At 42.7% G+C, this 23,503-nt stretch overlaps 1 protein-coding gene across 2 annotated transcripts; it reads left to right on the top strand.

Moving 5' to 3' along the window:
* Window positions 1–7,975: 7,975 nt before the first annotated feature.
* Window positions 7,976–17,285, top strand: PAQR9 (progestin and adipoQ receptor family member 9). 2 transcript variants are annotated; one of them, XM_054712557.1, is made up of 2 exons: window positions 7,976–9,257; window positions 16,646–17,285. In XM_054712557.1, the coding sequence occupies exons 1-2, from the start codon at window positions 8,128–8,130 to the stop codon at window positions 16,857–16,859; spliced, it is 1,344 nt and encodes a 447-aa protein (XP_054568532.1). In that variant the 5' UTR covers window positions 7,976–8,127; the 3' UTR covers window positions 16,860–17,285. The 2 variants fall into 2 exon arrangements, with proteins under 2 accessions (XP_054568532.1, XP_054568528.1); XM_054712553.1 differs by lacking the exon at window positions 16,646–17,285 and adding an exon at window positions 12,121–12,155 and having other exon boundaries at window positions 8,091–9,257.
* Window positions 17,286–23,503: the final 6,218 nt, after the last annotated feature.

Below are 23,503 nucleotides of genomic sequence, written 5' to 3' on the forward strand. Positions count from 1 at the left end.
AAAAATTACTAGTCCACTGGTGAACATGCCCATTTCAGAGGCTCTGGGACAGGGGGGCAGCATCGTTTGGGGGCTTTGTTTTGTTGTTAGGATCCCGGGTGATTGGTTCTGAAGTGCAGAAACCACTTCCCAGTCACTGAGGTCCAGGGCCAGCAGCTTTTGTGTTTTCTATTTTTGGTTCAGCTTCTCTGGGTTGTGGAGGTCAGTCAGCTTCTGCCTGAGCAGGGCCAACACAACTATTCTGAGTTGAGCTTAACTCTGAGCTTAGAAAGCCTTGGGGGTGGCTGTTCTTAAACATCCCACAAATACTTATTCAGTGCCTACACTGTGCCAGGCACTCCAATGGGTGCTTTGGCTAGAGCAGTGAGCAAAGGCCTCACAGTCTGTATGTCTCAGCAGGGGAAAAGAATGAATAACTATATATTACATCATGTATTATATAATGTCAGATAATGAAATATGAAGAAAATAAAGCTCTTATTCTAGAAAAGGTGGTGGCAGAATTATCTGAGAAGTGGTGATGTTGAGCAGAGACCTAAATGAAGGAAGAATGTCAGGGCAGAAAGCATTTGCGGCAGAAGGAGCCAGAGAGAAACCGTGCAATAGTCCAGGGACAGCTGTCACCTCACCAGTGAATAGACTTTTCTCACCCCTTTTCCACCTTTAATGTCTTTCTTTATGACTTTTATTTTCTGCTTTATTTCTGGATTGTTTAAAATGTTTTCTAAATCTATTGCTTTGACAAGCTCACATTTGAGTACTTGATATTATTTTAAAAAGATAATTTGAGAAAACAAAGTTGTTGTGCTGTATGGTGTTGACATCTACTAGACCTGGGTTAGTTAGCCTGTCTCCCTAAGTGGTTATTATAAAGGAGTTGATGACTGTAGATAGAGGATATGTACATTGCTGAAAAGCCTGTTAGAAATGTTATTTGAGGATTTTTGATGCAGTCTGGAGCTGGGCATATGAGATAGAAATGTAGCCCGAAGAGCTGCTTCATTCCCACTCCCTTCTACTCCCCACACAGACCCAAATGAACCAAGTTAGTACAATCAGGGAGCCTCCAAGATACAGCCATGGCCAGTCACCCAGTTTAACATGTAAAACAAAGTTAAGTTCCATTCTCCGGCATTCAAATCTATTTGTCAATCAAAAGTCAGTGAGCATCAGCATTGTTATGGGGAAAGAGAAATCAGAAAAAGTGAGACAAAAGGCAAGGGACAGATAAATAATTCAGGACTGACAATTCTCTGAGAGAAACAAGCATGGTTGACTTGCTTAGTTTTACATGGTTTGCTTGCCAGATGATGCTTAACCCTCACCCCAGCTCTGCACTCCCTGGGTGGGGGGGTCAGAGATGGGGTGAAGGTGTCTGTCTAGCACATTACTTAAAAGAAAACCACTGAAAGCTTAACGGTATTTGAAGTAGCATTGAAATGTTCCTCATTTCAAAATGGCTATATTAAATAAGTAATCTCAAAGTGGTTATATTCTATCACTGTGTAGAGGGGATAAATGGTGATGAAAAATAAATGCAGTCAAAATAAAATAACATAACATTGTGGACCCATTACCCCTAAAATTGAAAATGGGATGTATTGGGGTTGGGGTAAAAAAGAAAGGGAGAGGGAGAGAAAGATAGAAACATCAATGATGAGAGAATCATTGATCAGCTGCTTCCTGCATGCCCAACACTGGGAGTAAGAAGCACAAATTGGTAGTTACAGAACAGTCATAGAGATATAAAGTACAACATAGAGAATTATAGTCAACAATATTACAATAACTATGTACAAGGCCAGGTGGGTACAAGGCCGGGGTGATCATTTCATAAGTTATATAATGTCTAATCACTGGTGTACACTATATACAGAAACTAATATAATATTGTACAACTGTAATTGAAAAATAAAAAATTATTTTTAAAAAAAGTTTCTATCCCTCAGTGTTGTCATAAGGTTGTTTTTTTTTTTTAACTCAATGTATATAATATACCATTCAATTATCTTAGTGATTGGCACCTAGATAATTATGCTGATAAACTTTTTCAACAGATATTGTAGCTCAAAGAAAAGGAAAATCATCATATTGAAGTATAAATGTATAGACACATGAAAAGATGCTCAACATCAGTAATCATCAGGGAAAGGCAAATCAAAAGCACAATGAGATGTCACCTCACACCATCAGCATGGCTATCATCAAAGAGACAAGAAACAAGTGTTGGCAAGGATGTAGAGAAAAGAATGTGCAGAAAAGGAAAGCTATGGGAGAGGCTGAAAGCAGGGGCAGATCTGGTCAGAGCTTAGGGACTGTTGGCTGACAGATGGTGATCCCAAAACACCCTTTACAACAACCTGAGGGGCAGGAAAGGGGAATTCCATCTTGGATCCATGAGAGCAGATGGAAGCAGATCGGACAAACAAGAGCGATGGACTGTAGGGAGAAGTCAATGAAGTTTTGATCACACACCTTTTATCCGCCAGGTTTTTGACGCCTCCCACCCCTGCTCTAACGTATTATTTATAAGTTATCTCCATATACTGCATATTAAGTGAAAACCTTCACAGACTATAGAATTTAAAAAGATATCTATTGAAACAGAAGTTGTAACATTTTATTCTTCATCTTAAACAGTCTTTGTGTGTACCCCGCTTTGGAAAGAACAAGTGAACTGTTGGGAGGGAGGGGGTATGGAGTTGTTACTCCCTGCATAGAATTTCAAAAGGCAAAAACATCCGAACAAGTTTTCCTTAGCTGTTCTTCAAAAGAGAAAGAATCCTGTAACCACTTCAGTAAACAGGCAGGAATATTGCCCACCACTCTCTTTCGAGCTTCCAGCCCCTCTACCTGGCTTTTGGATTCCACTTTTCCTCAAAGGTTGCCATAGTTATACCTGATGCCACTGCCAGGAGGTTTTCTACAGTTAGGAAACTCAGACCCTATAATCTGGTAGTAATCATATCTGATCTGATACAGTTTGGATGATAACATTATTCAGGTGGTGGCTGTTTTCAATTTGGGGAGAAGAAAAGCACTTTGTTTGGACTATCTTTTGAGAAGAGGGACTGAACCTTGTAGAGCTCTCTGTATAGAGCTGTGGGTGCAATAGAGCACTGAGTTTCGTTTGGTTGGTTGGTTTTGGCTATAAATGAGACTAGAAAAATTATTTCCTCCTAAAACAGGTGTATTATCTGTAAATGTTACATAGCATATTTTTTAATGCAGGTTTTACATATAGCTCATTGTTCCTATTAGAGAACATCAAATTTGCTGTGGAATTTTAATATGTACTGTATGTTATTACTGTAGAGAGAAGCACAAATAAACCTATCGTTGGTCTGTAAGAACATCACCAAAGCAAACTATATGGGCAAAAGTATTTGTCCTGTTTACTCTAGTTCCTATACATGACTGTATTTTGCAGGCAGGGCCCCTCAGCTCCCAAATGTACAGGGCCTCCACAGAACTACCCAAACCACAAATTGTGTCTTGGTTTAATAAGCTTTCAATTGAGATAACTAGCTGGTTTCTGCCTCTAAATGCTGGCACTAGCTTTTAATGGCACCTGGCTATTCTTCTCTGCCAAGAACTTGGTAGACAGCCCTAGTTAGCTCAGAGATGCTTTATCTCCTAGTGCACCTTCAGGGAATGGCAGCAAGCCTGCTGCTTCTATCTGTTTAGCCAAGCCCAGGGGAGGTGAGCATGGTTCTCACTGACAAGAGGCAGTTCGTTTACTGGAGTTACAACAAACTACAAACCCCAGCCTGAGGGTTCGGAGGACACATTATTATATATCAAAAAAACTTAAGAAAAATTTGCCGAAACCGGTTTGGCTCAGTGGATAGAGCGTCGGCCTGTGGACTCAAGGGTCCCAGGTTCGATTCCGGTCAAGGGCATGTACCTTGGTTGCGGGCACATCCCCTGTGGGGGGTGTGCAGGAGGCAGCTGATCGATGTTTCTCTCTCATCGATGTTTCTAACTCTCTATCCCTCTCTCTTCCTCTCTGTGAAAAATCAATAAAATATATTTTAAAAAATTAAAAAAAACTTAAGAAAAATTAATTCTATAGATTGGTAGCAATTAAGGAAGTCATATTGCTGGAGTTTTAAAAAATAAAATTAGACCTTAGCTGGTTTGCTCAGTGGATAGAGTGTTGGCTCACAGATTAAAGGGTCTGAGTTCGATTCCTTGGTTGCAGGCTAGATCCTGGGGAGAATGTGAGAGGCAACTAATTGATGTTTCTCTGTCTCTCCCCATCCATTCCACTCTCTTCAAAAATCAATGAAAAAATATCCTCAGGTGAGGATTAAAAATGAATAAAAAATAAAGTTAGATCAGTTTTCCTGTTTCCTCAGTTTATTTTTACTTGGATTTGTCAAGGTATAGCAAGAACAGCTATCTAGGTTGACACCAGAGAACTTTCATGAACCCTACCCCACTTCATGGCATTGGCTGAGCTGTGCCTAATGTGAGGTGGGAGAAGTTTGAGAAAAGAAAAAAGCAGAAATCTCAATGCTTTTCTGAAAACTTATAAGAAGGTTACAACAGATTTTTGACTTTGTAATATACTGAGTGTTTTAAAGAACACCGTATTACAGCAGTCTCGGCTCTCTCTTTTTTTTAAAATATATTTTATTGATTTTTACAGAGAGGAAGGGAGAGGGATAGAGAGTTAGAAACAGCGATGAGAGAGAAACATTGGTCAGCCGCCTCTTGCACACCCCCTACTGGGGATGTGCCCGCAACCAAGGTACATGCCCTTGACCGGAATCGAACCTGGGACCCTTCAGTCTGCAGGCTGACGCTCTATCCACTGAGCCAAACCGGTCAGGGAAGTCTCGGCGCTCTTAGTCATAAAGATAAATATTATTTTCTCTATCTAGAGTTTTACACATTCATTTACAGTTAATTCTGTTATTTTACTTAAAGTGAACTTTCTATTATATTTTCCCCAATTATGTAAGTGAGCTGATTATGCAACTAACAGATTGGCAAATATGACAATTATTACAGGATCAACATTTTTTACAGGTAACTGCTCAGGTTGTTTGTGGAGTAACAAAGAGAATATGAAAAAATTTTTTTTCTGATCTGGTCTATTCAGGTTTATCATTCCTAGGCCTGATTTATAAATGCCTGAATCTTTCTCTTTTACAAATTAGCCTGGTCTGTAGTCCAGATGTGAAATAAAATTAGGTTTTTCTTTAAAATAACAAAGGTATAGAAGTGGAAAAATAGAAAATACTAGCTAAGTAACTGCAGCAAAATATCATTAATTTAAAATCCATCAATCAGGAATTTATGATAGCTCATAAAAGCATAAGATGCAATGTACCTTTGGCCTAATTGTGTAGAGTTTGCTAAGTAGAAAACATTTTTTTTTTTCAGAGAGAAGGCTAAAACTTCTAATGAGACTGCTTCTATTACCTTTTAGTAATTTTAGATATTTACAATACTGAATGATTTCTTAATTATAAATGATTCTTTCCCACAACTTAAGTCCTCCTGGAGCAATACTAAGTAAATCTTCCTTAACCTACTTATAAGATTTGCTGTCATGATGAAGATAGCCTTTCATTTATAAAATGAAAGCCTTTTCCTAAATCCAACTGCCCTTCTAGTTTTCTTTGAGTAAAGCAGCTTGTTGAATGTTCTGGTTTAAGTACATGATATCTAGAGGCAGCTTGTCTAGGTTCAAATCCCACTTCTACCAATTGGGCATGTTATTTATGGTCATGGTGCCTCCATTTCCTTATTTGTAAAAAATATGGGAAAAATCCATATATATAAAAAGCCAGGGGCTGTCATGACTGAAACAACCGAACAGATGACTGAACAGACTCTATGGGATGACCAGGCTGGCAGGGAGGTTAGTGAGGGGTGACCAAATGACTGAACAGCAGGCTGTGTGGGGCGACCAGGCCAGCAGGGCGGGCATGAGTGGCTACCAGGCCAGCGGGGGTTGGGATAGTTAGGGGCGACCAGGCTGGCAGGCAGAGGTGGTTAGGGGTGATCAGGGGTGGTTAGGAGTGATCAGGGGCAACCAGGCCAGCAGCAGGAGCAGTTAGGGGCGACCTGGCTGGAAGTGGGGGGCAGTTAGGGCGACCAGGCCAGCAGAGGGGGCAGTTGGAGGCAACCAGACTGGAAGGGGGCTGGGGGGAGGGCAGTTAGGGGCGACCAGGCCAGCAGGCAGAGGCGTTAGGGGTGATCAGAGTGGCAGGGGGCAGTTAGAGGCGACTGGACAGGCAGACAGGTGAGCGGTTAGGAATCAGCAGTCCAGGATTGTGATAGGGATGTCCGACTGCCAGTAGAACGGGCCTAAACCAGCAGTCGGACATCCCCTGAGGGTTCCCAATTGGAGAGGGTGCAGGCTGGGCTGAGAGGACCCTCCTCCCCCTCTCCATGAATTTTATGCACCAGGCCTCTAGTAATATATTAAAGATTAAAAAGCTGCAATGTACTCAGAACAGTGTCTGATCCCTTATAGTTAGCCCCTGTTGCCATGACACTATAATGCAGGTAGACTCAGTCATGCCCCAGGACGTCACTAAGATAAACTTTAGTGAAATGGTGAACATTTTAGAGCAGGCAGGTTTTCTAGCTTTCTCTTTTACAAGGTTCAAAGGCATAATTTCAAATGCAGTGCATCATAACCATTTTTCGATTTTTCAGTCTTCCTTTATTTTGGCCTCCAGCCACCCAAGCCCGCCTGGTTCTTCTGGTCAATTATGCATATGCTTTTTCCAAGCTACCGCCTCCCAGTCTCTAAAAATTGTCACCGTCTCTTTTCAGTTCATGCTAGGATTCATCTGTCCTTCAAGTCCTCCCTCAACTAGCCCTCCACTATGATAAGCCTTCGACTCTGGCACAGCTCTGCCAGGGAAGCCCTTGTTAATAAATTCCGCAGATCATTAGTCTTTTTGACTCGCCTGGTCTTGAATTCTCTCGGACTTTGAGCTCCAAACATGATTCCCAGTTAAAGACACAAGAACACGAGGATGGGGAAGCTGCGGGCCCCGAGGGTTGGTGAGAGCGACAAGAGGCCAGCTAAGGGTTTGAATAAGACAAGGACCAGGGAGAAGGGAGGGTAAAGACGCACACAAAAGGAGATTAAACTAGGGATCTGTGCGGTGCCGACAGCGAGAGCCGTGCGCGCTCCCGCGCGCGCACACAAGGTACAAGAGGGGCAGTCCCAGGTTTCGGACAGTGACCTGGCCCTGGTCCGGACACGGTCTCCAAGCTCTCCCCGATTTCCAGAGCGTCCCTGCTCCTGCTGCCTCGGGACTGTTAGCGCATCTCCCCGCCCCGCCGAGCTGCGGCGCGACTGGTGCTATCCCTTCCCCCACTCTCCCCGCCCCCGCGACCGCGGCCGCCGCTCTCCGCCCCCAGCGAATGCGGCTCCCAGTGTCCTCTCGATCGCCGATCGCCCGCGTGGCTGTCGGGTTTGGAACCCCAGCACCGACCCTCGCCCTCGACACCCGAAGCCGAGTAGCTGGCGCAGCCTTTGCCCCCGCATCAATCATTAACGGGCCAGCTCGCCTGCCGCAGCCCGAGGAGGGGGGAGGGTACGGAACTTGAGACCGGGGACAACTCTATCCCTGGAGGCGGCCCTGAAACACTAGCCCGGGCGGCCCCCCGCCCTCCCTCGGTGAGCCGGTCCTTCCCGTCCTCCCTCCAGCGCCTCGGCTTCCACATCCCCGCCTCCCGCGCCGGGGACAGCGGCGGCTGCGCCCGCACCACGCGATGCCCAGTCACCGGGGCAGCGCCGCCGCCGCCGCCGCCGCAGTCCGCCGCGCCGCTGCCGGGGCTGCCGCAGCGAAGGCGGCCGGGAGCCGAAAGCAGGGCGTCCGGTGAAGGGGTCGCCAAGCCACGCGCGCTCCTGCCGGTCGCCGACTGCTTACAAACTGACTGTTTTTATTTCTTTGCTTATTTTTAGGAACGGCTGCTTAGAGGCGCAGGTCTTCTCTTGAACCTGCAGCGACGCCCCGGGGCGAACACAAAGGCTCCGACGGCAGCCGGCGGGGACTGCCGAGTGCGCGGACGCGGGCGCCAGAGGTCGCCGGTTCCCGGGAGCCCGCGCCAGAGGTCGCCCGTTGGCGTCCTAGCCAAGCCCGGGGCACCATGCTGCGACGCCTACAGCCCCGGAGCGCGGGCACAAAAGGCCCAGGGGCCACGGCCGAGGCGACTTTGGAGGCCGCCTCGCGCCCCCGTCCCTCAGCCTCTGCGGACTCTCCGGCCTCCGCCAAGCCGCTGCTGCGCTGGGACGAGGTGCCCGACGACTTCGTGGAGTGCTTCATTCTGTCGGGCTACCGGCGGCTGCCCTGCACGGTGCAGGAGTGCCTGGCCTCGGTGCTGAAGCCCACGAACGAGACGCTCAACTTCTGGACGCACTTCATCCCCCTTCTGCTGTTCCTGAGCAAGTTCTGCCGCCTGTTCTTTCTGAGCGGCCGCGACGTGCCCTTCCACCACCCCTGGCTGCTGCCTCTGTGGTGCTACGCGTCGGGCGTGCTGCTGACCTTTGCCATGAGCTGCACGGCGCACGTGTTCAGCTGCCTGTCGCTGCGCCTGCGAGCCGCCTTCTTCTACCTGGACTACGCGTCCATCAGCTACTACGGCTTCGGCAGCACCGTGGCCTACTACTACTACCTGCTGCCGGGCCTCAGCTTGCTGGACGCCAGAGTGATGACCCCCTACGTGCAGCAGCGCCTGGGCTGGCACGTGGACTGCACACGCCTCATCGCCGCCTACCGTGCGCTCGTGCTGCCGGTGGCCTTCGTGCTGGCGGTGGCCTGCACCGTGGCCTGCTGCAAGAGCCGCACGGACTGGTGCTCTTACCCGTTCGCGTTGCGCACCTTCGTCTTCGTCATGCCGCTCAGCATGGCCTGCCCCATCATGCTTGAGAGCTGGCTCTTCGATCTACGAGGCGAGAACCCCACGCTCTTCGTGCACTTCTACCGACGCTACTTCTGGCTGGTGGTGGCCGCCTTCTTCAACGTGAGCAAGATCCCCGAGCGCATCCAGCCCGGCCTCTTTGACATCATAGGCCACAGTCACCAGCTCTTCCACATCTTCACGTTCCTCAGCATCTACGACCAGGTGCACTACGTCGAGGAGGGCCTGCGGCAATTCCTCAAGGAGCCCCCCGCCGCTCCCACCTTTTCGGGCACCGTGGGCTACATGCTGCTGCTGGTCGTCTGTCTGGGGCTGGTCATCAAGAAGTTCCTGAACAGCTCCGAATCCAGCAGTGAAAAGTGAGCCTCTGCCTTGCAGAAGGCTGCTGGTTTGCACCTGTTTGTACTTCCTGTTGTTACTGTTGGTTTGTTTTACCGTTTTGTTGTTTCCTTCTTTGCTCAAGAAGGGTGCTGCAGAGCCACAGGGGGAAAGCCCAGTATGATGGTGGTGGGGTCCAGTGCACTTGGGGCTTTGGATGAGGGAAGTGGGTCAAGCAGGAGGGAGAAGGCCACGGTTTTTTGCCCATGGACAACATTCAGGTGGTGTCTGTGACATCCAGGGAGTTTTTGAAGGCAGCAAATAAAATCCCAAATAAAACCCAAAACAGTTATATTTTCCAGTCGTCTTCTGTGCCAGCGGTAATAACAAGTAGCCCCTGTGAGGTCAGGTCTGCATTAGAGAGGGTAAGTAGACAAAATCCCCGGGCACTTCCATTTCAGTCTCAGGAGTGCTTGGATTTGTCAAAAGAATGGAGCTTTGTAGGAAACGGGCACAAAGACGTAAGTACAGGGCTTAACATACTAGAAAATGCATGGAATGTGAACAACACAAGTTAATTATTTCAAAATGTTTCTCAGATGTTATTTAAATAGTAATATATACAATAACTTTCATAAGCCTGTGATATGCACTGAATTTTGTGGCATAGTTACGAATTTTGCAGCCCTTCTGCATTGCATACACTTGAACTGGACATCAGGGCAAGCTGCTTGAGAGTTCTCAACTACTTTCTCAAACAGTGTTTTTCCTGAAGGCCTGTGTGCCATTATTCAAATGTGAATTATTCTACTATAGGGACTCTGATTAGACTACTGGTGAGGAGCTCAGTGGTCTGTGTAGATCCCAGATGCCCATTTACTGTAATGTATTCCACAAAACCTATCCTATTTTTGGTTTGTTTTGTTTTTAATCTGATTCTTTCCTTCTCTACTTATTTAAGTTACCACTGGAATAAATGTGCCTTTTGAAGCAATGCCCAAATGACTGGTCCTCAAATATAGGGGAGAGCAGTTGGGGTAAACTTTGTCTTACTGTACCACAAATCAGGGTTTAACATTCCACCCAGGGAGGAAGGAAGATGGAATTGGTTTCAAGTCTTTGGTAGCACCGGAAGTAGCTTACTAGGACATGCAGGGCATCTTGCTTTTCTACTAGGAGAAGGGGCCAACCCATTAATGTGGCTATAGTTCCTATTGCAGCTGATGGGGAAGGTCAGAGGACACTGTACTAGATTGATGCCATCTATCGTTGCTTACAATATAATACTCAGGAATAAATGAAGTAGTTATAGTGTGACAGGCAGGAGCATATTACTTAAATTGTAACTGAAATTTTTGAGTTAAATAGGATTACCTTTGCCTAGTTAAACACTGAAGTCTCATTTGGATGCAGAATATGGTAGTGAACGCCGGTCATCCTAAATCATGGAGAAATGAGTGAACACGCTCCTGAGATCCTTTCTAAAAACCACATTGGCCAGTGTTATTTAAGACATTTTCATAAACGCTAACTTGTATTTGAGATGGCATTCCTAGATTAACACAAACCACTGAGGTAGCTTATTTAAATACTCATCACACTTCCTGAGAAGTCCTTTTGTTTAGGAGCCAAATAAGTCATTGAATGGGAAGTGTTGACCTCATGGTATAATTTAGATCAAGCATATAAAGTAGATGAACATTCACCTCAGCACTGATAGGCTGATGCCCCTCAATATATTGCTGTTTTTGTTTGTGCTTTTGATCACTACTATATTTATAAACTGAGGAGGCTGGCACCGTTCTCTGGGGGAACCAGTATGCTGGCATGTTACTTTTCACATAGGAGTTAACTTTATATATGTCTATATTTAATTTAGAGCTTCTCAATGGGGATTGTGTCTCATCTTTGCAGGTTTGCTAATGGGTGACAGTGTCTCAACTTTTGCAACATGCAAGGAGATTTCTGTTAAGTTACAGAGGCTGAAAATTTGTGTCTACTACAGATGTCATTCCTAACCTGTAACTTAATTCAGTACATGCATTCAGGGACAGGATATTTCCACTTGCAAATTTATTTGCATGTCATTATTGTCTCTTCTAGAGCCTCAAAAGAAGCTAAAGACATAACTTGATGAGTATTTTCTAGCTTCCGTGTAAAATGGGATTTCCTTTTTCAGAAGGAACTTTAAAGAGACAGCCTTCTAAAAAGGCTTGAGTTTGAGAACAAGAAATAAATCTGGTATTTGTCATGTAAAATTTTTGTTTGTTGTAGCTCTGGGTCTGCAAACAGAATTCTCTTCTTGCCCTGTGTCTTTGTTCTTAAGAAGAAGCCAGTTAAGGATAAAATTACACCCACATCTTTTTCAAATGATTATGATTCCAGTTACCCTTCAAAAGTTTCCTTCCTCCACTTTCCCTTTCCCATACTACCTTAATTTTTATATACCACATATACCATTGACAACAGGACATCCTAGTTGAAAACATTGGTTTCACTTCATATTTGCAAACAAGTACCGCGAACACTACAAAGTTCAGGGATGTTTGTAAAACTATATATGTTATTTGCTAAATTATATCAGATTTCTGTCAAGGTAAATGATGAAATTTTAGAATCAGCAAATATTTACAAAGTCTCCAAATTTGCATGGGACTATTCAGGTATATTACATATTTCAGGGGTAATATGGCCATCAGAATAAAATAGCTTTAAAAATATTTTTCAAACTCTCCATTTTGCCACCTCCTTTAAAATTCAGTTTTATTTTCAGCTGTTTGAAATGTAGGACAAATGATAAATAAGAGTGCACTTCTTTATCTCTGTAAAACCTATTTTGAAAGCATAGAATTTTAAAGTATATTATATAATGCATTTTATTTTTACGTGTTTGTCATAATCTAGATGACATCTCAAGGAGCAGCATCATAGAGTCATGCCTGGGAAATGAGGATGTTTGACTTCAATGCTTATCACCTGTGGGGTTGGTCTCTGGGGCTGACAGGCTGATTCATTTGACTAAAGGGGGTCCCTTCTTCCCTGCCCTTGAAGCTGTACCCTCAGCCGAAGAAGATGGCCTTCCCTGAGAGAGGAAGTGAGTTCTTTGGTCATGTCATGACTGGCTTGTAAAAATAAATGTGCTCTTTTCCACCGGCTAGCCACTTTCTATAAATAGCCCTAGAAGAAAGTATGGGGCTTCAAAGCTGGTCAGAGTGGCCTTCATATGTCTCCATTCATAAATCCTGCCTGCAAGTGTTTGCAGTCAAAAACTGTTTAGCCTAAGTCAGTGGTCGGCAAACTGCAGCTCGAGAGCCACATGCGGCTCTTTGGCCCCGTGAATGTGGCTCTTCCACAAAATGCCACGTGCGGGCGCACACGTACAGTGCGATTGAAACTTCGTGGCCCATGCGCAGAAGTCGGTTTTCGGCTCTCAAAAGAAATTTTAATCATTGTACTGTTGATTATTTGGCTCTGTTGACTAATGAGTTTGCTGACCACTGACTAAGTCATTATGCTACTTCAGGGCAATCATTTCTAAGAAGGCAAAATTTGGGGATGGGGTGATTTTTATATTTTTTTCTGATTTGGTGCTTAATCTGAGGGCTAACAGCAATTAAAAAGTGGGATTTTTATCTTAAAATTTCTTCCCAACTTTAGTTAACCCATACAAAGCTATAGGAGAAGAGTTATGGTAGGAGTTATCTTCATTTCAAGGTTATACTGTTGGTTCAAGGTGACAGAATTGTTTTCAAACTGGCATTAGAATGTGGGGATGGTTTTGTGCTTGATTATGAGTGTTGGCTGGTTTTTCTGGCCAAGCACAAACACTAATTAGAGAATATACACTGAGTGGCCAGATTATTACGATCTCTAAACACATAATAATCTGGCTAATCAGTGTATATCCTATATAATAAAAGGCTAATATGCAAATTGTCCCCTTGACCAGGAGTTTGACCAGCAGGCAGGCCGGCCAACCGCCCATGTCCTCCCTCCTCCCCCCACCCACCCACCCAGGCTGGCCGGACCCCACCTATGCACAAATTCATGCACCGGGCCTCTAATATATACATACTGAGTGGCCAGATTATTATGCGCTCAGAGATCATAATAATCTGGCCACTCATTGTGTGTGTGTGTGTGTGTGTGTGTGTGTGTGTGTATTTAGAGTGAAGTAAGATATGGTTATCCTTGCATTTAGATGATAAAATCTTATACAAAATGTTATCAGCTATTAAATTTTTATCCTCTTGGATTATTCACCTGTTGAAGTCTGCCACAATTGACTTCTCTCTGTCAGTGTCTTTGAGTTGACTTTTATCCATTTGTACACGATCCCTTTAGTGATCTTTGAGCATCCACTGCATCTTAGACATTGGTGAGGATCCGTCACATTAATACAGCTGTTACCCTTTTGTCTGTGGGTGGAACAGGTAGGAGGACTAGAAAGGCCATGAGGCCAGGGACCAAACCCTGATCTTCGCAATAACCAGATGTCCCAAGCCATTGAGTTTGGTCCTTTTCTCCTTTCTATTAGCATAAGAGCAATGCTTAGAATCTTATTTTAATTAACATGCTAGTTACCACAATCAAGTTCTTTCTTTTTGATTCTGTCAGCTCCTAGGCCTTTGTGCATTTTATGGTTAAAAATAACTAGAAAATTTAATGTAAATCCAGGTGAAGGATATATGAAAATATCATCACTACTAGTTAACAAAGACTGATAACAATCACATTTGGAAGGTTTATAGTAGTCATAACATTATGAAGTAAGGTTCATCCAAAGTGCCTAATTGTGATATAATTAAGTGTCTGAATTTCATACATAACATAAGTTTAAAAATATGCAAGCTTAAATGCTTACATCTCCAAAGATTAATATTCTTTAGCCTTTTTCCTCGTTTTAGGTCTTTGGGTTGTAACCTATGAAACATGTCTTAGAAAAAATATCTGGAGGAAATTATAAAGAACAGATAGCAGATATAAAAATGATAGGAAGAAGGTGTGAGAAAGGGAGAACAAGAAAGATTAGACGTAATCAACCCAAATGGAATAGCAAGTTCAGCTATGGATAATTATTTTTTCTTTCTTTTTTAAAAAATATGTTTTATTTTTATTGATTTCAGAGAGGAAGGGAGAGGGAGAGAGAGGGATAGAAACATCAATGATGAGCCGAAACCGGTTTGGCTCAGTGGATAGAGCGTTGGCCTGTGGACTGAAAAGTCCCGGGTTCGATTCCGGTCAAGGGCATGTACCTTGGTTGCGGGCACATCCCCAGTAGGGGGTGTGCAGGAGGCAGCTGATCGATGTTTCTCTCTCATCGATGTTTCTAACTCTCTATCCCTCTCCCTTCCTCTCTGTAAAAAATCAATAAAATATTTTTTTAAAAAAGAAACATCAATGATGAGAGAGAATCATTGATCGGCTGCCTCCTGCATGCCCCCCATTGGGGACCGAGCCCGCAACCCAGGCATGTGCCCTTGCCTGGAATCGAACGTGGGACCCTTCAGTCCACAGGCCGACGCTCTATCCACTGAGCCAAACCAGCCAGGGCAGCTATGGACAATTTCACCTGAGTTTTAAATTTTGTCCCTAGAAAAGCATGCAAATCCCCCTGCTGTTAGCACTCAAATAGACAGGCAAGAAATTGATTTTGGCAGCCCAACCACATCCTATAGCTTCTGACCTGAGCACTAGTGCCCAGGCATATTTTGAATGGTACACTTGCCCCTGGCTTAATGACCTTAATTTGTTTCCATAAAATTAGGGCATAAGGGGAAAAAAGGCATTAGGGAATAGCACCAGCCAATTGTAAGTTACGTTTTGAATCATTTTCTTGAAAGGTTGCCAACTATTCTGTCATATATTGCCTAACAAAGAGCCAATGAGCCTGGCCAAGATGGAAAAGGAAGTATTCATTGGCTGAAGCTGAGAACTACTGTATTCCTTTGTGAAAAGCAATATGTCTTCCTATTGAAGATTTTATTTCTTCAGTGTTATGAATAACTATTTTTAAATATGAAAATTGGGGTCAGTTCTTCTGAGTCACTTTTCCAAAAAGCTAATATAAAATTTTGTTGTTAAAAAAGGACAAAATGTATTGCATTTCTGGTTTGCAGACTTCTAACTAGTTTGTAGGCTTTTTCATTTTAGAAGAGATTAATAAGAATCTGTGAGCAAGTTGCAGAATAAGAATGTGTCAGGGGCCAAGAATGTTCATTTGGCTGTTAATTATGACAGGAGGTGACTTTTGAAAGCTCTGAACACATACCTATACAACAAAATGCTCACTTATTTCCTATAAAACTCAATGGAAAACCAGCCTTTTTTGAGCTTTTGAAATTGTTCCCCAATAGATTGTACTTCTAAATGTAATGCATGAACTTTAACATTTTTTTGTTCTTGAACCATTTCTGGAAACTATTCCAAACATGACATTTCTTAAGGAAAATTTCTTGAATGTGTAAAAGTTGCAGGCCACCTTTCTCATGCCTTCCAACTCCACCTAAAATATGCAATAAGCACTCAAGTAGGAATGGAGGTGTCTTCAGTTGGCTATTTAACCAAGCTGTGGAGAGGGCCCTGCCCCTCAGGGCTCACCACATTGAGAACTGACACCATGTAAATAAATCTTTGCTTCCAGATGAAAAGAGTATGGGGACACATTAATTTCATTTTTTCTTTTAGTTCCATCTCTAGTTAGGAAGCATCATCTGTTTTTCATATGCTGGATGCAAAAAAAGAAAATAAAAAAATTTAGAGAAGTATTCTAATTTTATATTTTAAAAGTTTATAATAGTAATGTGTTTATAAAAAACAGGCCTTAGCGCATAGATGAGAATGGTGCCATTTGGAAAGTCTCATCTGTGTCCTGAGAGTTTAATTACCTGGAGCTCTTACCTTAATGATAAAGACCTAGTAGGTCTTTAAAAATGTAAATAATGTATATAGTTTAAAGACAAATTAAAAAAACCCATTTTGTAAAGGAGAAGAAAACTGTCAGATATGTTATAGGTGTGTAACAAGGCTAAATTTAAAAATATTTTAAAAATTCTTGACAGAAACGTCGTTAAATTCATTTTCTCAGCAATGCTTAGCAGAAGGTCTACTTTTCCTCCAGGCTGGTTTTCTGCTCTGGAGGCTTTGAGCAAAATTATTCTAAGCAGCTAAGTATCAAGGCAATAAAAGGATGAGACACAGATCACTTTGATGAGTTTACAACTATTGTGAATAACATAACCAGAAAAATGCACAACTTCGCACACCCGGCTCCTTATTTCTTAGAGTGAAAAGGAGAATAAAGCCCCATGCTGTCCCCACACAGACCAGGAAAGGGCTCTGCCCCAGGGTAGGGGGAGGGTTCCTTGGCTGCTCTTCTCTCTGCAGAAAGCATGCAGTTGCTCTGAACTCTCATTTCATCCTTTCCCAGACCATGCCACCACCTTGAGGCCTTCACTTTCCACAAACTCAGCCTTGAAGACAAAAGATTTCTAAGAGGATTCCATTTTGGCCTTTTCAAACCAGCTCAGAAGCAGACAGAAGATTTAACAGTGACCAAATATCCTTGTATGGGGTTAATTTTTTACTTTTATTTTTTAATTCATTTAATGCTGATAATGGAGGGAAAAGAGAATAAAGGATAATGCAGGCATAAAGGAAGAAAGAAACATTTTTTTTTCCATTAGTTGCTAGATTAATTCTTAGGCTACCCTGACTCCAGCCATCATACACATCCTAAACAGCTGTATCTAGTGAGCTAGAGGGACTTTCTCAGGATGTGTAAACTTCCACACAGGGACTCTGATGTGGTTTCAAAGTATTAGTGTATTCTGCCAAGCATTGCTTGTTCATAACTCCACATTACCTGCTAAGTTAAGAAAAAGAATCCATAAATTTGGTCAGTTCTGTGCATGTAGCTGAAAAAAAAATTGTGATTTATTTCTGTTCTGTAGTTTGCTATGGTTTTGGTTGTGTGAGACATTTGTCCATTACAGTCTTGAATATAAAATTCTGTATAACTATTTATTATTTTGGCTGAAAAACATATGTATGAAATAAGAATAAATTATTTGTACGCATAGTGTTTAGGACTGCATTTGTATGCCTCTGTGTATGTTTAGAAGATTATTCAAACAAATTATTCATAAATTAATAGTAAGTACATATACCACTAATAAACATGATAAAAAAACACCATTATCCCTTTTATAAAACTCAGCTAGCAGAAGTGAAGAGTGTAAGTTTGTCCTGAAGAACACCCTTAGTATATTATTTTCTACTTTTTAGTTAAATGAAATAGAAAATTCATGACTTACTCTGAAATCGTATCTTCTAAGAAAATACTTATAATGAAGATCTTCCTTAGATCTCCCTATTCTTCTTTCTGTTTTCTTTTTTTTTTTTTTTTTTTTGAGAGTGGAAAGGAGGGAGAGAGATATACAGAGAGAAACATATACAGAGGACCACATGTGAGAGAGAGACATTGATTTGTTGCCTCCCACATGTATCTGGACCAGGGCTGGGGATCGAGCCCACAACCAAGGCATGTGTCTCTGACTGGAATTGAACCCAGGACCCTTCAGTTCGTAGGCCGATGCTCTTTCCACTGAGCCAAACCATCCAGGGCTATTTTTCTATTTTTTTTAAGGGCACATGTGGTCCATGGACTTCTGTATGATATAGTCTGTCCCAGAACCCTGGTGATGTGTGTGAATTTGCAGTATCTCTGTCCCAAATAAGCCTAGCGAGGGAGATCTAATTTTAGTTCTTAAACTAAATTTAAGATTGCTAAATTTTAAAATCATGTTGACTTTTGTTTCAGGAAGGATTTTTTTGGTTATTAGGAACAGAAAATCTCCTCTCGATTGAGTATAAAAAGGTTTGTAGGAATACTCCGGTAAGTGACAGCATGACCACCCATGCCTCAGGAAGGACAGCAGCTGGAGATGCCAGCTGGGAACACCTTCCGCTGTTTGCCAGCCCTGTGATAGTTGTCCCCAGTTCACATTCCTGGGAGAGAGTATCTGATTGGCCTAGCTTAGGTGAAATAGACTCTTCAGGTGTCAGGTTATGAGCACTTGTGCTTTATAGCCCTTTCCAGAACCACATGGAGGGAAGAGATTAATTTCCCAAAGGAAGGGAGGATGGGCAGAGAACAACCACAGCTGTCTGCTTCATTACTCACCACTTGGCTGTCTGATACGCAGGCACACCTCTGTAATCCTAGCTCCTGAGAGGCTGAAGGTTGGGCCAGTGGGTACTATGCAAAGCACTTGTCCAAACTAAGTTTCTTACAATGTGGGGTTCCGGCCCAAGCTCTGGAGTAGTTGGTTACAGAAGGAGGGAGGGAAAAGTGTCAGCCGCCCAAAGTAACCACAATAGTAACCATAGTCCAGTGCCTGACTGGCTAGCCCACACCCTCCAATCCATATCTATTTTCCTTAATATAATACTACTATTACTTATGCAATCTAAGTGATCTTGCCCTCTTCCCAAAGTCAACTCCAAATCCTGACTTAGAACTGCAGCAAGCTCCCAGCACCCAGACTCTCCATGTGATGTGAATTCCTCTCATTCAGCCACCCCTCTCCCCCAACTCACTGTACAGTGGATTGCTGAGAGGCAAACTCCCACTCAGAGCAGCATATCACTTTTAATAGCACCCTTTGTGTCACCAATACATGGCAGCCATCACATCCTGTGGTCCAGGAGGACAAGCCCTCCATGAATTGGTGGTGAGACGAGCTCCTCAGGCTCTGTGTGCTAGGAGGACCTCTGCTACCTTGTTCCATTCCCATTCCCATTTTGGCCACTCAGTATCTTTTGAGCCTGTGTCAGTCACCTGCCTGTTTGCCTTAAGATCTATTTCCCAATCCTTTTCCTCATCTGCCCTGTAGGAGCTAATTTTAGGCTCCCTTACCCTCTGGGTTTTGTTAGCTCCTGCCAAGGAAAGCAATGTGGAAGATTAAATAAAAGGAGGAGGGCAGAACACTGGGATTTCCCCTCCTATACTCCCCAATCTTCCTGTGATGTTCCATTCTTTTTTCTGAGATCCTCAGCCCTGGCTGATGCTGTTAGTATAAGTCTAACCCTGGGGTAAGCCAGGATAAGAGTAAAGCCAGCTTAAGGAATGGGGCCGAATGAATAAATCACAAAGGCAGCCTTGATCAATCTGTGCCTGAAGCCTACTCACTTTTGGACTTTTTCTTATGCAGGGTGGTGAAATCCCTTTATTTTACCATACAGTTTAAGTTGTACCTATTTTTTTTTTTTGATTGGGAGCATCTTAACTGACACATATGGTTTGTAACCTTCCAGCCATATATAACAGGATTTGCACAGCCCCCATTCCGTCTTCACTCAGTTAGTCCTACTTTTTAGGATCTGCATATGAAATACCTAAATTTCATATATGAAATACCTAAATTTTTTAAATTAAATATATTGGGGTGACATTTGTTAACTTGAACATATAGGTTTCAGGTGTGGGTTTCTGTAGGTGCTGCAAGGGTTCAGAAAGCCCCAGTTCAGGACACCATTAATGCCAGGGTTCTTGTTCTAGAATTAGGAAGGGTTCAGCAATCTGGAGAAAGGCTGTGCATAGATTAAATAAGAGTCCAGAGATGAAAGATAATTTTGAAAGGCATTGGGGGTCAGAGGAGCCTAGCTGAAGGAGCTAAGTTATCTCTGTCTCAGGACCCCTTGCTTTTTATTAACACAAATTGTCCTAAGGCAAGTGGAGATAACACACTTCAAAGGGTAGGGTACAGAAGCATTGTCAGATTGGGGAATAGCCTACGGCTGTTGAGGTGTTTGGCCAACAGGAGGCACTAACATGTAGATTAAGATGCCCTGAGCTGTCTGGCAGCAAACAATCATCGTATTCAGTGTTGTTTTTTTTTAAAATTTCTTTATTGATTAAGGTATCACATATTTGTCCTCATCCCCCCATTCCCATCCCACACCCTTCCCCACACATGCCCCCACCCCCCTGTTGTCCCCAACCGCTGGTTAGGCGCATATGCTTGCACACAAGTCCTTTGGTTTATCTCTCCCCTTTATCCCCACCCTCCCCTACCCTCCCTCTGAGGCCCGACAGTCTGATCCATGCCTCCTTGTTTCTGGGTCTGTTCTTGTTCATCTGTCTATGTTGTTCATTATTTCCCCTAGATGAGTGAGATCATGTGCTATTAGAAATACACTTATAAGAACTGAAAATGAGACAAGCAATAATGGTTATGGTGACAGGCAAATGAATCAGTCTGTAGTGAGTTTCTTTCTGGGCCCACAGTTCTTTTGAGACCCAATTTCAATGTCCAACAGTTCCTTATGTGTACATGTCAGCACTGACATTTCAGTTCTGGATGGTGGACAAATGGTGGTCATGCAGGTCCGACTCTCTCTGGTTTGGTCCTGGGCAATCTGCAGTGATGCACAGCTGCTAACTGCTAGTATGGGAAGGCCACATCAGCGTCTTCCATCTCTGGACTGCTTCTCTTCTGTCTTCATGCCTGGAGTAGTCCTGTTGATTCCTTTCTGTTGCTGGAATCCACATGGTTTCAGAGTTGTTTTCTGAAAATATACAAACATATTCTCGACCAAAAGTTAATAAAGGAATATTTTCTATAAATTTGACTTGGGATCCTATTTCATTTTTTGCCCAAATGATTTTCCTCTGGCTTGTTTTGACACCTTGTGTGTTTTTCATGGGTGTCTTGCTTTTAGCCTTACAATTAATTTTCTAAAGTATTAATTTTCTAGATGTAATTTACTGTATTCAGGTTTGGGGGAAATACCTTTAGCCACTCCAACAGGAGATAACATATGTGACTCAGCCCTTGTTGAGTCCCCAAGTTCCATCAACCTTTTGATGAAACTCTTGCAGTTATGACATGCTGGAATTGGCTTCCGGAAGGTTTCTATGTTACAATATGAGTATGTTGTACTGTGTGCCCACCACCCAAAACCAGATCTTCTGCCTCCTTATATCCGGACCCTCTTCTCCCCCTATCCCTTTCCCTCTGGCAATCACCACACTGCTGTTTGTGTTCATGAGTTTCAGTTTTATATCTTACATCTGAATGAAATCATATAGTTCTTAGCATTCTCTGACTGACTTAATTCACTTAGCATAATGTTTTCAAGATCTATCCATGTTGTTGCAAATGACAATATATCATCCTTTCTTATGGCTGAGTAGTATTCCATTGTGTATATGTACCACATCTTCTTTATCCAGTCCTTTACTGTGGGTCACTTTGGTTGTTTTCATGTTTTGGCCACCATGAATAATGTTGCAATGAACATGGGGGTGCATATATCTTTGTGAGTACATGATTTCAAGTTTTTCCAGGAGAGTATATGATTTTGAGTTTTTCCAGTATATATTCTGGAGAGGGGTTGCTGGATCATATGGTAGCTTTATTCTTAATTTTTTGAGGAATCGCCAGACTGGTTTCCATAGTTGTTGTACCAGTCTACATTCCCACCAGCAGTAAATAAGTTTTCTCTTTTCTCTACAACCTCTCCAACTCTTGTTATTGCTTGTCTTATTGATAATGGCCACTCTAACAGGTATAAAGTGGTATCTCATTGTAGTTTTGATTTGCATTTCGCTAATTGCCAGTGAGGTTGAACATCTTTTCATATATCTATTGGCTGTTTGTATGCCTTCTTGGAAGAGGTACATTTTCAAGTCCTCTGCCCACTTTTTGATTGTTTTCTTTTTGGTTCGGTGTTGAGTTTTATGAGTTCTTTTTTTTTAATATTTTTATTGAGGTATTATATGTGTACATATCTTACTATTACCCCCCCACCCCACACCCACACATGCCCTCCCCCTCCCAGAGTTTTGCGTCCATTTTTTGTGCTTATATGCATGCATACAAGTCCTTCGTTTGATTTCATAACTCCCCCACCTTTCCCAAACTTTCCCCCTGTACTTTGAAAGTCTGTTTGATGCTTTACTGTCTCTGTATCTATCTTTTTGTTCACCACTTTATAATGTTCTTTACTATCCCTAAATGAGTGAGATCATGTGGTATTTTTCTTTCATTGACTGGCTTATTTCACTTAGCATAATGTTCTCCAATTCCATCCAGGTTGCTGCAAATGATGAGAATTCCTTCTTTTTTATGGCAGCATAGTATTCCATTGTAGATGTACCACAGTTTTCTGATCCAGTCATCTGCTGATGGGCACCTAGGCTGTTTCCAAATCTTAGCTATTATAAATTGTGCTGCTATGAACTTAGAGGTGCATATATCCTTTCTGATTGGTGTTTCTAGTTTCTTCGGATATATTCCCAGGAGTGGGATTACTGGGTCAAATGGGAGTTCCATTTTCAGTTTTTTGAGGAAACTCCATACTGTTCTCCACAGTGGCTGCACCAGTCTGCATTCCCACCAGCAGTGCACGAGGGTTCCTTTTTCTCCGCATCCTCGCCAACACTTGTTGTTTGTTGATTTGTTGATGATAGCCATTCTGACAGGTGTGAGATGGTACCTCATTGTTGTTTTGATTTGCATCTCTCGGATAATAAGTGACTTTGAACATGTTTTCATGTGTCTCTTGGCCTTCCTTCTGTCTTCTTTTGAAAAGATTCTGTTTAGGTCTGTTGCCCATTTTTTTATTGGATCATTTATCTTCCTCTTATTAAGTTGCATAAGCTGCCTGTAGATGTTGGAGATTAAACCTTTATCAGTGATAGCATTTGCAAATATGTTTTCCCATGTAGTGGGCTTTCTTGTTGTTTTGTTGATGGTTTCTTTTGCTGTAAAAAAGCTTTTTATTTTGATGTAGTCCCATTTGTTAATTTTCTCTTTAGCTTCCATTGCCCTAGGGGCAGTGTCAGTGAAGAAGTTCTTGTGGCATATGTCTGAGATTTTGTTGCCAGTGGATTCCTCTAGTATTTTTATGGTTTCCCGTCTTATGTTTAAGTCCTGTATCCATTTTGAGTTTATTTTTGTGTATGGTGTAAGTTGGTGATCTAGTTTCATTTTTTTGCATGTATCTGTCCAGTTTTCCCAACACCATTTATTGAAGAGACTGTCTTGACTCCATTGTATGTTCATGCCTCCTTTGTCAAATATTAATTGAGCATAGTGGTTTGGATCGATATCTGGGTTCTCTATTCTGTTCCATTGATCACTATGTCTGTTCTTGTGCCAGTACCAGGCTGTTTTGAGAACAGTGGCTTTGTAATACAGCTTGAAATCTGGTATTGAGATCCCACCTACTTTATTCTTCTTTCTGAGGATTGCTGAGGCTAGTCGGGGTCTTTTTTTAT

The sequence above is a fragment of the Eptesicus fuscus genome, chromosome 3 (assembly GCF_027574615.1).
Source record: "Eptesicus fuscus isolate TK198812 chromosome 3, DD_ASM_mEF_20220401, whole genome shotgun sequence".
Classification (NCBI taxonomy): Eukaryota; Metazoa; Chordata; class Mammalia; order Chiroptera; family Vespertilionidae; genus Eptesicus; species Eptesicus fuscus.